This window comes from Scylla paramamosain, chromosome 6 (assembly GCF_035594125.1).
Source record: "Scylla paramamosain isolate STU-SP2022 chromosome 6, ASM3559412v1, whole genome shotgun sequence".
NCBI lineage: Eukaryota > Metazoa > Arthropoda > Malacostraca > Decapoda > Portunidae > Scylla > Scylla paramamosain.
This window is the reverse complement of record NC_087156.1, coordinates 21,739,497-21,757,410: the sequence shown is the minus strand read 5'-3', so window position 1 is coordinate 21,757,410 and position 17,914 is coordinate 21,739,497. Positions and strand designations below refer to the sequence as shown.

The 17,914-nt window shown below is 44.0% G+C and overlaps 1 protein-coding gene across 1 annotated transcript in view; it reads right to left on the bottom strand.

The window, feature by feature from the left end:
- LOC135101395 (single-stranded DNA-binding protein 3-like) overlaps positions 1 to 17,914 on the bottom strand; it is a 200,752-nt gene that overhangs the window by 134,402 nt on the left and 48,436 nt on the right. Inside the window, 1 exon segment of the mRNA XM_064005322.1 lies at positions 14,059 to 14,120. Within this exon segment, the coding sequence (XP_063861392.1) occupies positions 14,059 to 14,120 (62 nt within the window).

Below are 17,914 nucleotides of genomic sequence, written 5' to 3'. Positions count from 1 at the left end.
TGGGTGCGTGTTGCGTAGCGCGTGCGTGCAGCGTGGGGCCGTATGCGTAGCTGGGCTGTGGCGTAGCACGGGAGGGACGCCAGGTGCTAGGTGAGGCTGCGGTCACGCTACGGATGATTTAGTGTGTGTGTGTGTGTGTGTGTGTGTGTGTGTGTGTGTGTGTGTGTGTGTGTGTGTGTGTGTGTCACGCCTCCTTCAATTGTTGTGTGATTGTACAGTGTAACTTATTCCCAAATCGGTGCTCAGAATCATGTTCACCACCAATAAACCTATTCTTCTTATCTGACACACACACTCCACATCATCCCTTCAACAACCCTTCCCTGAACACCACGATCCATCCATCCATTCATCCGTGCCCTACACCAACCCTTCAACTACGTACGCACGCTAACTAGCACACCCAAACCATGACACCCTCCACTTCACGCTTCCCATCCCCGTCTATAAAGAATAACACCAAAATATAACCTCACTCACCACCACTACTGCCCATCCCTGCATGCCCTCCAGCCTCCACGCACGCAGCCTCTCATAAACTAAAAGATTTACGCGCCCCACATGTGTAGTTCACAACATTTTATATTATTACCCAAGTTCTAGGTCGCCACTTTAAATGTGAATGAGCTCATCCGGCAGCACGGGGCTCAGACTAGCGGGAACTTAGGGACGGTGAGGCTAAGGAGGATCCAAGAATTACACTTATTACTCGTAACAGAGAGACAAATACAGTACAAGACGTCCCGGTAACTCAAATTCGAAAGTTGCCCCAAATTACGTCCACTCTTTGTTCTCCTTATTACTGCTGGTATGAGAGGTAGGAATATTGTAGATGTGTGATGGTTAACCTTCACAGCAATTCAATGCACTAAGAACTATCTCTGAAATCTTTATAAGCACGTACAAGAAAAAGTGGGATGAAAAAAAAACATAAAATTTCTAGTCAGTGTAATGTTTGAAAGTCCCGAGAAACATCTCAGGAGTGATAAGTGACTGAGGAAAGATGAGTCAAATGGCAGGGAGGGTAAGGGTTAACGGAGACGTTCGGAATCGGGAGCGGTCAGGAGCCATCAGGTGGGTCCCCCCGGTTTATTAGTGAGTTTGGAGGGTGGTTGATGAACACGTCAGCACGCGGCGATATGTGGGGCGCGCGGTGTTTACGAGCGATGTAAACAAGCGCAGGAACACTCTATCTCATGATTCATTTACTTTCACACACACACACACACACACACACACACACACACACACACACACACACACAAACATGCGTGCACTGTAAAATACCAAGGGATGCAGTTTTACAATGAATGAATGATGTGCTGGATGAAAGAACAAACAAAAATGGATATATATTTCTGAGTCCCACAGGAGGGGCCGCCACAGAAGCCAGCCAATAAAGGAGTCACGGGGGAGGAGGACTGACTGCCTCGGGGAGAAAGGAGATGCAGCGCCACGCAAACAGGGAGACCACAGGGACAGGAAGAAAGTAGGAAAAGGGAGGAAGAGAGAAGAGACAAGAAGAGCATGTTGCTTATGCTCCTATCTGTCTGTCTGTCTGTCTGTCTGTCTGTCCAGCTGCTTTCATCTACGACTTGATCTTTCCTCTTTTTGCGTCACTAGTCTTCCGGTGTCGGTGCGTCACGCGGAGTCCAGGCGTCCACACCTCCACCGCGCCCCACTCACACCCTTATCTGTCGCCTCTATAATACCTCACAACCTATACCTCGCTCTTATCAATAATCTGATAAGAGCGCCTCTTATCACACCCTCCCTTTCTAGTGTTAGTGTTGACTCTCTCTCTCTCTCTCTCTCTCTCTCTCTCTCTCTCTCTCTCTCTCTCTCTCTCTGTCATCACCATTCCGTCTGTCAACACGGTGCTCGCTGCCCCACCGTCACACGGCATCGACACCGGCAATTCATCTATTTTTGAACGCGGCGTGGGAGGGGAGGGGAGGGGAGGGCAGGTGGGGACGGTGCAGCAGGGCGCGGGCACCGAGTTGATCCGCGCGCTACTGTAATTCTTTAATACATTTTAATGTAAACGAGAATTACAAGGTAATAGTGCGCGGGGCGGAGAGCGGCGGCGGGAGAGAGGGTAATCCGCTCGATCGTCCCATGATTGGACTCGATGCGTTTTTCATTAGCAGATGAACTTTTCATTTTTATGAACACAATATCGTCCATTCCGTTCCATACGAAAAATGCTTTTAAATTTACTGGTAACGTTGTTTGGCCCAATCATGTATGCTTGGCAGTGCGGCGACACGGCTCCCTCGGCAGGGCAGGCGACCAGCAGGCGGCGGGCGGCGGGTCAGGCTGGCGGCAGGCCCTGCTTTCCCTCCCAGCCCTACCCGCCGCCGGCCAGGTGTCTGGAGGCAGGTGAGATGTGCCTCTCCCCGCCACCTGCCCGCCGTGGGTACTCCTCCCCGCTGGCCAGTGAAGGTGTGGCGTTCCTGGTGCTCGGTGATCCCTGACCCACGCCGCCCGCCACCACACTACCACCCAGCCTCCACCTCGCGGCGTCCAGCTTCCATCCCACACTTCCCAGCCCCGCCCCCGCCCCCGCCCCTCTCCATCCTACCCAACCTGCCTCCTTCCCCGCCCACTCCCACCACCCAGTTTCCATCCAACGTCACCCACTCTACCAGCACACACAGTACCCCAAGTATCTAGCCTCCGCTCCACGCCACCGCCATCACAGCGCCGCCCCGCCCGCCCCTCGTCACATACATGCCATACCACACGCCTTATCTCTCGCCTTATCCTTCACACACCGCCACCCATATATCCACATCTTCCACACCCTGGCACCCACTCGTCCCCCTCCCACCCGCCCACCGTCACCCAGCACCAGTCCACGCCGCCCGCACCCTCCCACGCCCATACTCAGCCTCTCCCCACTGCCACAATGGACCAGCGGGTGATGCAGACGAATATGGCGCGATACCCGAGCGGTGTGTTTGTCATTTTCGGAAAGGTGGGGATCTTCGCCTCCACCGCTGCCTACCTGCTCCTCCCTCCACCAACACTGCCTCACGCTTCTCTCTCTTTCTCTCTCTCTCTATTCTCCACCCTCTCAGTATCAGCATACACCTCACCCCATGCAGCCACACATATCCACAACTACTATCACCAAGCTATCGTTGTCACCACTCACCACCAAAAACAACACTTTCACAATTAACAGAAAACAGTAACGTCATTCTCACCACCACCACAGCAACCATCACTACCACATGCTGCCCCGGAGGAGTGAGGGACACACACACACACACACACACACACACACACACACACACACACACACAAAGGACTAAAAACCTAACAAAGTCAGTAGGCCTATAACAAGGTTACCTGCCGTACTAAATTAATTACGTTGTATATCTTTCCTAAATGTGAAAGGAAAGAATGAACCTGCCCTTCTTTCTTCCCTCCCTCCTCATCCAGTCTTCACCATACCCCCCCCTCCCCCGTTACAAACAAACAAACAAACAAACAAACAAACAAACACACATACACACACGTCAACAAAGTAAAAACTAGGTACGCACACTACGTAAAAATGTTAAGGCAGCAATGAATACGCACACTAATCAATCCCAGTCTTTAAGGTGCAATTAAGACAATCAGTGAGTAACATGAAATCGAGGTCAATAATTGCAACTAATTAATATCCCAATAATTTTTTTTTTTTTTTGTGGCGTTTTCGTGATCGCAAAGAAAGAAAACCACTGCCATGATCTTAGTCGAGCGAATCTTCCAGCTTACTTAATGGAACCGTTGATACGAAAAACGAAAAAAAAAGGAGAAAAATAAAAAAAGAAAACTATTACATATCTGTTTCACTTACATACTTGGGATCTTCCGTAATTACAAGGAAGGAAAAAATTAACAGTATGTCTTGAGTTGAATCTTCCAGTTGACATAAAAGCCACTGATGCGAAACAAGTATTATGCGTCTGCTTCACTTACCCACATGCGAAAGAAAAGAACCACCATCGCCATGTCCTCAGTCGAATTTTCTCGTTTACATAATAGAACCAGAGACGTGAGAAAAAAAAAAAAAAAAAAAAAAAAAAAAATATATATATATATATATATATATATATATATATATATATATATATATATATATATATATATATATATATATATATATATATATATATATATATATATATATATACTATTACGCCCCTGATGACTAACACAAGATCGAATATAAGGCTCGACAAACCTCACTTTAGGAGCTACAAACTGATTCAAACGCACAAACTGAATCACAGGACGCGGCAGGGAAAGGTTTTATATTCCCGTCACAGCGACACACACACACACGTGACCTGCATTACAAGTGTGGGGTGTGGGGGGGGTGGGGGGCCGAGTCTTCGCGGAGGGTTGTGCACTGCTCTCTCACAGCAAGACACAGCTTGAGAAATATTGATAATTAAATCCATTATCCTATTACTGTCTCTAATTTCTGACCAGGACAAGTTATATTTTCCTTAATACAAAAGTTAAGACATTCTTATCTATTAATGTATTTTAATATTGTACACACGCGCGCGCGCTGTAATCACGCAAATCATACTTTATTTTTTTAATATCAAGGATTATATTTACCAATAATCAACTCGTCCATAATAATAAACTATCGTTCTAAGAATGAAAACCTTCCATCAGCCTTTCACTGCTATGGTTGTCATTTGCACAATGAACAATGGCTTACAATGACGCACAGAAAGGGAACTGGAGGTTAAGTTCGTCTTTTTCGGGCCATAGAAACATTTACGAGATTGCAGGAAAGATAAATAATTAATAAATATGGATAGAAACGGATAAAGATCAATAGATGCATAGACAGATAGGCATAGAAATAGATAAACAGTAAAATGAAGTTGGTCATTGAGAAACAACTCGCCTCATCAATAAGAAGCATCATTAATCAACAACTCGACCTCCTTTTCACAATCACGAAGGTAAAGGGCTTAAGAACCACCTCCCTCCCTCTCTTCCTCCCTCCCGCGCCACTCGTGATCCGCCCTACGCTTAGCCACACCCAATCTTGACGAGCCAAAAGAACCTCAACGATCACCCGTCCCAATCCTGTACGGCGCTCCTCTCCCTTATCCACCGTCCTCACTTCACCTCACGCCACCCTCTACCCACCTCACACCCACCAAAGTAACATTCACATTCCGCAGACTGCACGGGGAGGCCTAGAGGTTAAGGGGAGTGCATGAAGCCCCACAAGTGTGTTAGGGAATAGAATAAAAACTTCCCTGAGCAGCCACGTCACGCTCAGCACGCAGATTATTGGAACCAGCAAGAAAGTGGTATACGGTTATGCACTTAAGTGTGTGTTTGTGTGTGCGTGAGTGTAATCTGAATTCCTGGACAAAACAGAATGACGGGGAAAAGAGCAACTAGCGGCTTATCACCTGACGGATGCACAGCAGGACGCGGCCTCCGAGACCGACGCCAGGAATTAAGTTTTCTCTCTTATCGCGCCTTAACGCAAACACCGAAAATACCACAGGGTTTCTTAATCATTAACTTAAATAACGCAAGTAACGCCAGTCGCCATTACACCAGTACAAAACAAACCTAAGCAACAATATAATTCTCTTTTCTACGTACATAACAATCCCTAGTAACCCAGTAACCTGTCTACCTATCAAATCCCCAGTAACAGTACGCTTCCCTTCCCTTCATTAACCAGTACAAAGGAAACCCCCAAGTAACAACACAATTCCCTTCTCTTCACCTACAGACCACATAACAACACCCAATAACCTATCTACCTAACAATCCCCCGTAAAAGTCCAGTTCCCTTTCCTTCCAGTACAAAAGAAACACCGGTTCCCTTCCCTTCACCACACAACAGACCACTATGAGCCTCCCAGTCACCTAAATACCCAGCAATTCCCCAGTAACCCAATAATAGTACATTTGCTTTCCCTTCACAAAGAGCACACACGGCTATCAATAACACTTAGTCCCTTTCATCACTAGCCTTCCACGTTCACCTTCACAAAACCTGGTTAAGCTTATCCGTGCCAGATAACAAGACGAGCTCACGCAAGAATTACAATTACGCACTGCTCTTAAATATTTCAGTGTCTTCTTTGGATTACAGGTCTTTGTGAAAGAAACTAAAGTAGCGTAGTTTTTAGATGTTTTCATGATCGCTGGGATAGTTTACCGTGGATCCAACGCCATTAAAAAGAAAACGCAGATGAAAACCGGAGCTAATCATCTCAGTGGCTTTTGGTAACTGTCCAAATGAAAGGCAGCAATCTGTATCACCTGCAGAAGGCATTACCCGACAAACGCTTCCATTCATAGGTAGAAAGTCTTCCTCTGGTGTGGGTATTAAACAGACAATGGAACAACACTGAAATGGCTATGGAGGAAGAAAAAAAAAAAAAAAAAGTACAGTAGATGACAAAGCTCAGTGTGACGGCAACAGAGAGCCACACCATCCACAATATATGTAGATAATCATACATCATTCACTTTACACGCCACTTTTTTTCCCCACCTCTTTTGTCGGAGCTCTTCAACTGATGGCTTCGAAAAACATTACATGATGAATTTTCCTCGAATATCTAACATTTACTACAAAATATTCGCGTCACTCTCCATGGTTACGTTACAGAGGCACCCCGGTTGCCACGCGCGACTGTCCCTGCACCGAGAGCCAGTCTGGGTAACGCTGAGTGAGACAGGATTTCCTTATGCCAGACACTTCAATCAGACAGTCTATAGGCTAGTCTATCTATGGTCTTGCCTTACATCGATTGATTCCATGATAATATGCTCTCTCTCTCTCTCTCTCTCTCTCTCTCTCTCTCTCTCTCTCTCTCTCTCTCTCTCTCTCTCTCTCTCTCTCCACGGATGGTAATTCGAGCCAAGACGTGACCTTTAATATGAAGACCTCACTTCAGGATACTTTCTTCTCTTCTTACAGCCCTCCCCTGCCCTCTCCCTCTCCCCTCACCCTCTCCTCTCTCCCTTTCCCATACCTGCATCTATCCCTCCCTCCCTTCCTCCCCTTCTATCCTCTCACCTTCCTTATCTTTCCCACGTCTGCATCTCTCTCTCTCTCTCTCTCTCTCTCTCTCTCTCTCTCTCTCTCTCTCTCTCTCTCTCTCTCTCTCTCTCTCTCTCTCTCTCTCCTTCCTCCTCTTCCCCATACCTGTATCTATCCCTCCTTTCTTCTTCTCCTATTCTCCCTTCCTCCTCTCTTCTCCCTTTCTCAATACCCCCACCACCACCACCACCACCACCACGTCTCATAACCTAGTGACAATATTATGGCGCCCTCCGAACCCTACCAGATTCCCTGTAGTCTGTCTGAAGCCATATTTTAATCCCCCGACTGCTACGGCTTCTCAATCTTAACAATGGGGCTGATGCAAGTTTAGTATAAGCGTTTTCCTTCTGGTTTTGGTTCAGTTAGGTTATTTAAGGTTACTCTTGATAGCAAGTTTACAGTTGTTAGTGGTCAGAGTGGTGGTGGTGGTGGTGGTGGCCGTGGTGGTATCTCTCTCTCTCTCTCTCTCTCTCTCTCTCTCTCTCTCTCTCTCTCTCTCTCTCTCTCTCTCTCTCTCTCTCTCTCTCTCTCTCATTACTCCACAACCACGATTCCTACTACTACTACTACTACTACTACTACTACATTACCTTATCACTCCTACTCCACACACACACACACACACACACACACACACACACACACACACACACACACGAAACCATCTACCTCATAAACACTAAAACACACTAATAGTCTACTGAAGGAAAAAACAAAAAAAAGACACCTTACATTAAACTATATTCTTATCTAAGCACTATAACAACACCAACACCATCATCATCATCATCATCATCATCACCACCACCACCACCACCACCACTACTACGAAACACCAGCGTGAGTGATTCTCAGTCTTCATTTATTTGTAGCTTCGACTCTATGCGACGCCTCAAAGCTGCTTCTTGTTGAGAGAGAGAGAGAGAGAGAGAGAGAGAGAGAGAGAGAGAGAGAGAGAGAGAGAGAGAGAGAGAGAGAGAGAGAGAGAGAGAGAGAGAGAGAGAGAGAGAGAGAGAGAGAGAGAGAGAGATGCACAGGCCAATACCAAAATAAAAATAAAACCAAACGAAAAAAAAAGTCTGAAAGCGTGAGGGCGTGGGAGGATTTCAGCTGCCTACGAGAGAGAGAGAGAGAGAGAGAGAGAGAGAGAGAGAGAGAGAGAGAGAGAGAGAGAGAGAGAGAGAGAGAGAGAGAGAGAGAGAGAGAGAGAGAGAGAGAGAGAGAGAGAGAGAGAGAGAGAGAGAGAGAGAGAATGCAGTGGGGTTGCGTGTAAAGTGCAGGTAGGATTTACAGAAGGGAAGGGGACAGAGAGAGAACAGAGGATGGGGTGGGTGGCGGTAAGAGGAGCCTGTGGATGGATGGATAGATGGATGGAAGGTGGGCGGGTTGACAATTCCCGACAGATCAATAGGACATGGTTGAAATTACAAGCGGTTCAAGAGGTGTTTATACTCCCTCCTAACGATCACCTCCCCCTCCTTCTCCCCCCACCAAATCCTGACCCCTTAGCTGCACCACCACCAGTCCCCCTATGCCTTCAGCCCAAACTCCAATGCCTGTCACTCCATCCAGTCTTTCGTTGGCTCACTCCCTGTCCCCTTCCACTCTTTTGATGTCTACCTCTCTCCCTCTCCCTCTTCGTCTTCCTCCCTCCACTCTTTCCTTACTTCCCCCATTGTTCTCCATCCACTCTTTTTCTATCTCTACGTGAAGGGAAAAAGTGAAAAAAAAATGTATAGCTAATAGACTTTCCTTTTTCTTTTCTCTACATGAAAGACAAGTGGGAAAATACGAATGATAAATAAAAAATAGTGTACGTTTGTATGTATGTGCGTGTTATGAATGGTTATGATGTTGAAAGTTATGCAAAAATAGATTAAAAAAAATAAAAAATAAAAATCGTACATTAGCCTCAAGAACTAATGTTAGGAAGGCTTGTCAGTGAATTTGGTGTCTATAAACTGAGTAGAGACTGATGAACTGACTCATGAGCTCCATGCAAAGACCGACAGGAAATAGGAACGTGATTGGTGAAGGCAGTTAAGAAGGCTGATTCATTTATCTTTTATTTATTTTATTTATATATTTTTTTATTATTTTTTTAAATTTTATTTATTTTTTTATTTTTATTTTTATTTATTTATTTTTTTTTTGTGTGTGTGTGTGAAGCATTTTGTGCACTATGCCGCCACTACTCTGGGAAGCTGATATGTACACACACAAGTTCTGGTCTCTAGTTCTTGTGCATGCATTTTCGTACATGAACAAAAGCAGCTGTGTGTGTGTGTGTGTGTGTGTGTGTGTGTGTGTGTGTGTGTGTGTGTGTGTGTGTGTGTGTGTGTGTGTGTGTGTGTGTGTGTGTGTGTGTGTGTGTGTGTGTGTGTGTGTGTGTGTGTGTGTGTGTGTGTGTGTGTGTGTGTGTGTGTGTCCGGTACCGATGAAGTGCTGTCATGCATTCACCACATCAACGCTCTCTCTCTCTCTCTCTCTCTCTCTCTCTCTCTCTCTCTCTCTCTCTCTCTCTCTCTCTCTCTCTCTCTCTCTCTCTCTCTCACCACACGCAAACAGGGCGGAGTCAATAGCTTTAGGTTTCCCAATTTCTCTCTTTCCAACTGTGACTCTCTCCAATTTCTCACGCTTCCCTCAAATAATGCAGCCCGTCACATCTTACATCTCTATTCTTCCTAGCAATGTTTCTGACTTTCTTTCTACAACACTATTCACCACCACCTCCTTCCCCGCCCTCACTGCGACCCACGCCCTTATATTATACCCATTCTCATAAGTTTGTCTGTCCCATAGTAAGAATAACTCAGTATCTTCATTCCTTCATCACTTCATTGGTTAAGTTGATGGAAGGCACTGTTCGTCATTTGTTTTGTGTTCGTTCCTTCGTCGTGGACTGGATGTCTTTGTCAACGCGTGGTGGTATTAAAAAAAAAAAAAAAAGTAACACTGCGCTTAGAGATTAGGAGATTAGAGATTATTTGGGAAAGAAACAGGCAGAGATATGAAAAAAAAAGGGTACTTCTTGAAAAGAGAAGAGGTGAGAGAAACAGAAAAGAGTAAGAAAGCACATACGTTTGGGAAAGAAAACTGAAGAGACATACAAGAATGAAAGAAATAGATACTAAATTTAAAAGAGAAAGATAAAAGAAACACACAAGAATGAAAGAAGAAAGGAGAAGAAACGTACATACGAGAGAGGAAAGAACAAGAGCGAAAAAAAAAAGAGCAAGTTTTGGTAAGAAAAAGCAAGAGAAACAGACACAAGAATGAAAAAAATAAAGAAAAGAAACAAACATACAAGAATGAAAGGAGGAAGTGTGAAAAAAAGACAGCAAGTTTTGAAGAAAGAAAGAAAGAAAGAGAAATAGACACAACAAGAATGAAAGAAGAAAAAAAGAGCAACATACATACAAGAATGAAAGGAGGAAGAGTGAAAAGACAGCAAGTTATAGAAGCAAAGAAAGAAAACGAAACACAAAACAAGAATGAAAGAAACAGACGTAAGGGAAGGCTGATACAAAGGCTATCTCCCAAGACCAGTCAGAACTCAGACCAGCATCGCGAAGACTGGAAGAATGACCTGGCTTCTCTCTCTCTCTGCCCTGCCCGGCCCCTGGTGATCGAGTGGCCTGGTTTGCGGGACCTACGAGCGTGAGTCTGTCCCGGCGGCATTTTTACACGTCACGAGTTCCCACGCTGAAGTGTAAAAATGCTCCTGAGTTGAAAAGATGACTAACTTTCCGTGTTTCTGATGTTAGAGCGATGTTCTTCCTCGGGGGACGCAAGAATGTAAGGAAAAGCTGCAAGAAGTAAGAAATCAATAAGACTGTATTATATTTATCAATTCTTTTTCTTGATTACCTACTGACTCACTGACTTAGCACTTGTGGCCCCATTTTCTTTTTCTTTTTTTCTTTTATTCAGTTACAGTCGTCTTCAGTTGTATTTGAGGAACAATATACGTGTCAGTGTGATGGTGGTGGTTCTGTCCGCATAAGGTGGCTGTCTGTCTGTATGTTGTATGGTTATATATGGTTGGTTTACGGTTATATTTTCAACTTTTTTCCCTCTAGTTTCTTTTCCACATTTACGAGTCCATGATTTTCCTACATTCTTTATTTAATTATTCTTTTTTATTGTTTTTACTATTTTTTTTATCCATCTTTTCAAAATAACACTGACATTCACACTATTTTATTAGACGGCGCCATATGACCTCCCTGTAGCGGCGCCAAAGAAGTCCATCACCACTCAAACCAACCCACCCCTCACACTCCCCACTCCCTAAGCTATCCACCATACACTCCTATACTCCCTAACCTGTCCATCATACACGCCCTGCACTCCCCACTCCCATGCCATCCATACACTCCCCTCTATTCACTCCCCAGTCTGTCCACTATACACTTCTATTCACTACCCACTCCCCAAGCCATCCATAGACTTACCTCCTATTCACTCCCCAAAGCTAACCATGCACTCCCCACTCGCCAAACCATACATCCATCCACTGTCCTATTCACTCCCTATACAATCCAATTCATACATTCCTATTCGAGACCATACATGCCATCTCTTTCTATACCCCTTCTAAATACTCCCCACCCCCTTTATACACCCGGGGGGAGGAGGAGAGGAGTGTCCCGAGAGGCTCCACTGCATCCCCCCTCCCTCCCTCTACCCCACGTCTCTCGCCGCCTCACCACGGGGTCACGCGGATAAAATTCCCATGCATTATTAAACCAGATCAATAGGTGTCCCGACCCGCCCCGACACCCGCTTGTTGTGTGCAGGGCCACGGGGAGGCTGCGGCGGCTGTGGCTGTGGTGGTGGTGGTGGTGGTGGTGGCGTCAAGGGAAGGTGTTCTGCTGGTGTGGAGGAGGCAGTGGTGTGTAAGTGAAAATGGTTTCCCCACTAGAGAGAGAGAGAGAGAGAGAGAGAGAGAGAGAGAGAGAGAGAGAGAGAGAGAGAGAGAGAGAGAGAGAGAGAGAGAGAGAGAGAGAGAGAGAGAGAGAGAGAGAAAGAAAGAAAGAAAGAAAGAAAGAAAGAAAGAAAGAAAGAAAGAAAGAAAGAAAGAAAGAAAGAAAGAAAGAAAGAAAGAAAGAAAGAAAGAAAGAAAGAAAGAAAGAAAGAAAGAGAGAGAGAGAGAGAGAGAGAGAGAGAGAGAGAGAGAGAGAGAGAGAGAGAGAGAGAGAGAGAGAGAGAGAGAGAGCTTGTTATGGGCGGTGCAGCTTGCGTCCGGCCATTCTGTTCTGCGCTGTCTGTGAACTGTACCATGGTTGGGGAGAGAGAGAGAGAGAGAGAGAGAGAGAGAGAGAGAGAGAGAGAGAGAGAGAGAGAGAGAGAGAGAGAGAGAGAGAGAGAGAGAGAGAGAGAGAGAGAGAGAGAGGAGAGGGGGAAGAAGAAGCAAAAAGGATGAAGATGAGAAGAACAGATAGTGGAAGAGTCTCTCTCTCTCTCTCTCTCTCTCTCTCTCTCTCTCTCTCTCTCTCTCTCTCTCTCTCTCTCTCTCTCTCTCTCTCTCAATATATATGTTCTAGCCTTTCTCTTCCTTCATTCTTCACTATGACATTTGTTTTCCGTCCATTACTCTCACCAATCCTTTAGCACATGTGTGTGTGTGTGTGTGTGTGTGTGTGTGTGTGTGTGTGTGTGTGTGTGTGTGTGTGTGTGTGTGTGTGTGTGTGTGTGTGTGTGTGTGTGTGTGTGTGTGTGTGTACGAGCTCGTGTGCCAGTGCCAGCGCAAGCGACGACTAATTTATGGCAAACAATAAAAAAAAAAAAAAAAATTCTTTCAAGAGAGCAACAAGATAATTACTGGAGCAAACTTAAGCTCCCATTAATTTTCATCATCCTCAGCCTTCCTTCACCAGCCTTGTCTGCTGCTGCCTCTCCTCGCCTCACTTCCTCATCCCCCTTTAACTCATTCACTCATGTATGTATTCACTTATTGATATATTTCAGCATTCCCACTCCACTTACTTCTTACTTCCTAGCTCTGTTCCTCCTCTTTTCCGCCTCCCGTATTCTCCTGCATGAAAGGAGGGGAAGGTTTAGGGCGGGTGGGGGCTGAGGGAGGTGGAGGAAGATAGGCAATCAGTCACCAGTAGGGGTGAGGGTGAGATAACCTGATAAGCTATCACCACTACTCTCCTTTCCTTCCTTCCTCTTTCGTGCCTCTCTTTATTCCTCTTCCTTTCGTTCATCTTGTTTTTATTTTTTCCCCCATCCTGCCAGCCTCCCTCATTTCTCGTCTGAGCTTTCCCTCCCTTCCTCCCCCTGTTCCTTGCTTCTTCTTTCCTCCCTCTCTTTCTCCTTCACCTTCTCTCCTCTTCATCGACTTTTATCCCTTCCTCTTTTACTTTCCCTGTATTATCTTATTTCTCACCTCCTCCTCCTCCTCCTCCTCCTCCTCTTCCTCCTCCTCTTCCTCCCAAACAGTGTTATACAGATATACAGACAAAAGACTTCTGCTACTCACAACAGCGTTCACCCCTTGACTGATAATGATTAACAATACGAAACTTGCTACTTCATCACAATATCCCAAGGTCATTATACTGAGCATTCTATTTATATTTATTTATTTATTTATTTTACTGTTTGCGTCAACGGTGCCTTTGAAAATTTAAACTGCACGACAAACTTTTTTTTTTTATCAAGCCTGAGAAGCCACATGGGAAGTTAAAGAAAGGGTTAGGCAGGTAGGCCAGGTAAAATATCACTCACTCTCTCTCTCTCTCTCTCTCTCTCTCTCTCTCTCTCTCTCTCTCTCTCTCTCTCTCTCTCTCTCTCTCTCTCTCGTTCCTATTACTTTTACATACACCACAACAACAAAACTGTACTCACTATATCTTACCTACCATCGCACATCTTACTTATTCACGTATTTTTATTGATATGCTCCATACAATCAACAAATCAACAAATCCCGTGCCAGTACTTACCACCACCACGAATGGAGGAACCCCGGCGGCTCCCCTAGAGTGATATTTTTCTCCCATCTTATCTGCAAAGGCGAGAAGGAACAGGTTAGCGAGGCATATATGTCCAGATGTCCACAGGTGTTCCCGGAAGCCAGCGTAGGTGTGTGGGTGGAGTGTACTTGAAGGGAATGGGATAGGGGAAAGAAAATGGGAATGGGAAGGGTGAAGGGAACGGAAAATCAGACATCTATCCAATAAGTAACAAGTATAATAAGGATATAAGGAAGATTTTATGTTGTAGTTAAGTAATGGTGATGGATGTAAAGGTTTAATAAGTTTAATGATGGCCATTTAACGAGTCTCTCATTACCTCAGCGTTAATTCCTCGCGGTGATTACAAACTACATTAGACAGTGAAAGGCTCGCAACACGTGGCTGTATATAATCAAAGTGAGGTTTCTGGGATTGAATATATACAAGTAAATAAATAAATGGTAGTGTAAAAGCGGTACAATTTAACACTTCAGTCATACGAAAATTCAGTAAAAACACATCATAATATACTACACTATCATTAACTGTAATCATACGAATAGAGTGTGCCTTACAGTTATCGAATTACTATATACAGGTAGATAACAGATCGTAATTAACCGTAACATTCGACGCAGGTAAAATATGTAAACTACAACTAATACATTTCACAGAAAAATTGATTAAGAGAGGAAAATATGACCATTAGAGAAATAAGTTATATGGCGTAGAAATAAAAGATTGAATAAAAGCACTAGTAAATATATAATATGGAAGATGAAAGCAACAAAAGATACACTTCAAATTAAAAGAAAAAAATAAATAAAAAATAAATAAATCTCAAAATTAACAGGGATGAGACTTGAATAACTAATATAACAAAAACAAAAATAACCACCAAAGTTGAAATAAAAAATAACAAATAGCAAGGTCGGGAATTTTTTTTTTTTTTTCTAAAAACAAAATTCGATTGATTTGAATCGCATTTTTTTTTATTTAAATCGATTTTTTATTTAAATGTTTTTTTTCGCATTAATTCTTGTTTGTCTGCACTGATTATTTGTTTCAGTCTTATGAGGACATTGTTAAGTGGAATCATAGTTTAATATACATTACCCAACATGAGTTTTTCACATAAAAATCACGAGTAGGACTAATAGTTTAATCAGATCCATTACGTTAAAGTAACTAACTTACTTTGCATTAAAGAAAGAATTAAGCTCATTAAACTTCATAATTACATTTATTGTTTCATCAACAAAAAGATCTTACTTTTTTTTATGCATTTGAATATTTTTCTTATAGGAGATGGCAGTGATTCATTGATGCCTGTCTTGCTGCAGCACCACTACAGGATCAGTGCACTCAATGTAGGTCAAGTAGACTTGATACTTTTCCTATACAACTGCTTCACATCTTCCTTTTCAATGTGTGTGTGTGTGTGTGTGTGTGTGTGTGTGTGTGTGTGTGTGTGTGTGTGTGTGTGTGTATATATATATATATATATATATATATATATATATATATATATATATATATATATATATATATATATATATTTTTTTTTTTTTTTTTTTATGTAGGACACTGGCCAAGGGCAACAAAAATCTAATAAAAATAATGCCCACTGAAATGCCACTCCCATAAAAGGGTCAAAGCAGTGGTCAAAAATTGATGAATAAGTGTCTTGAAACCTCCCTCTTGAAGGAATTCAAGTCATAGGAAGGTGGAAATACAAAAGCAGGCAGGGAGTTCCAGAGTTTACCAGAGAAAGGGGTGAATGATTGAGAATACTGGTTAACTCTTGCGTTAGAGAGATGGACAGAATAGGGGTGAGAGAAAGAAGAAAGTCTTGTGCAGCGAGGCCGCAGGAGGAGGGGAGGCATGCAGTTAGCAAGATCAGAAAAGCAGCGGTAAATAGCGGTAGAAGACAGCTAAATATGCAACATTGCGGCGGTGAGAGAGAGGCTGAAGACAGTCAGTTAGAGGAGAGGTGTTGATGAGACGAAAAGCTTTTGATTCCACCCTGTCTAGAAGAGCAGTATGAGTGGAACCCCCCAGACATGTGAAGCATACTCCATACATGGACGGATAAGGCCCTTGTAAAGAGTTAGCAGCTATGGGGGTGAGAAAAACTTGCGGAGACGTCTCAGAACACCTAACTTCATAGAAGCTGTTTTAGCTACAGATGAGATGTGAAGTTTCCAGTTCAGATTATAAGTAAAGGACAGACCGAGGATGTTCAGTGTAGAAGAGGGGACAGTTGAGTGTCATTGAAGAAGAGGGGATAGTTGTCTGGAAGGTTGTGTCGAGTTGATAGATCGAGGAATTGAGTTTTTGAGGCATTGAACAATACCAAGTTTGCTCTGCCCCAATCGGAAATTTTAGAAAGATCAGAAGTCAGGCGTTCTGTGGCTTCCCTGCGTGATATGTTTACCTCCTGAAGGGTTGGACGTCTATGAAAAGACGTGGAAAAGTGCAGGTTGGTATCATCAGCGTAGGAGTGGATAGGACAAGAAGTTTGGTTTAGAAGATCATTAATGAATAATAAGAAGAGAGTGGGTGACAGAACAGAACCCTGAGGAACACCACTGTTAATAGATTTAGAACAGTGACCGTCTACCACAGCAGCAATAGAACGGTCAGAAAGGAAACTTGAGATGAAGTTACAGCGAGAAGGATAGAAACCGTAGGAGGGTAGTTTAGAAATCAAAGCTTTGTGCCAGACTCTATCAAAAGCTTTTGATATGTCCAAGGCAACAGCAAAAGTTTCACCAAAATCTCTAAAAGAGATTTTAGGCCAAGACTCAGTAAGGAAAGCCAGAAGATCACCAGTAGAGTGGCCTTGACGGAACCCATACTGGCGATCAAATAAAAGGTTGTGAAGTGGTAGATGTTTAAGAATCTTCCTGTTGAGGATAGATTCAAAAACTTTAGATAGGCAGGAAATTAAAGCAATGGGACGGTAGTTTGAGGGATTAGAACGGTCACCCTTTTTAGGAACAGGTTGAATGTAGGCAAACTTCCAGCAAGAAGGAAAGGTAGATGTTGACAGACTGAGCTGAAAGAGTTTGACTAGGCAAGGTGCAAGCACGGAGGCACAGTTTCGGAGAACAATAGGAGGGACCCCATCAGGTCCATAAGCCTTCCGAGGGTTTAGGCCAGCGAGGGCATGGAAAACATCATTGCGAAGAATTTTAATAGGTGGCATGAGGTAGTCAGAGGGTGGAGGAGAGGGAGGAACAAGCCCAGAATCGTCCAAGGTAGAGGTTTTAGCAAAGGTTTGAGCAAAGAGTTCAGCTTTAGAAATAGATGTGATAGCAGTGGTGCCATCTGGTTGAAATAGAGGAGGGAAAGAAGAAGAAGCAAAGTTATTGGAGATATTTTTGGCTAGATGCCAGAAGTCACGACTTTGAAAGGTTTTGACATTTTCTGTTAATGAAGGAGTTTTTTGGCTAGTTGGAGAACAGACTTGGCATGGTTCCGGGCAGAAATATAAAGTGCATGAGATTCTGGTGATGGAAGGCTTAAGTACCTTTTGTGGGCCACCTCTCTATCATGTATAGCACGAGAACAAGCTGTGTTAAATCAAGGTTTAGAATGTTTAGGACGAGAAAAAGAGTGAGGAATGTATGCCTCCATGCCAGACACTATCACCTCTGTTATGCGCTCAGCGCACAAAGACGGGTCTCTGACACGGAAGCAGTAGTCATTCCAAGGAAAATCAGCAAAATACCTCCTCAGGTCCCCTCAACTAGCAGAGGCAAAACGCCAGAGGCACCTTCGCTTAGGGGGATCCTGAGGAGGGATTGGAGTGGTAGGACAAGATAAAGATATGAGATTG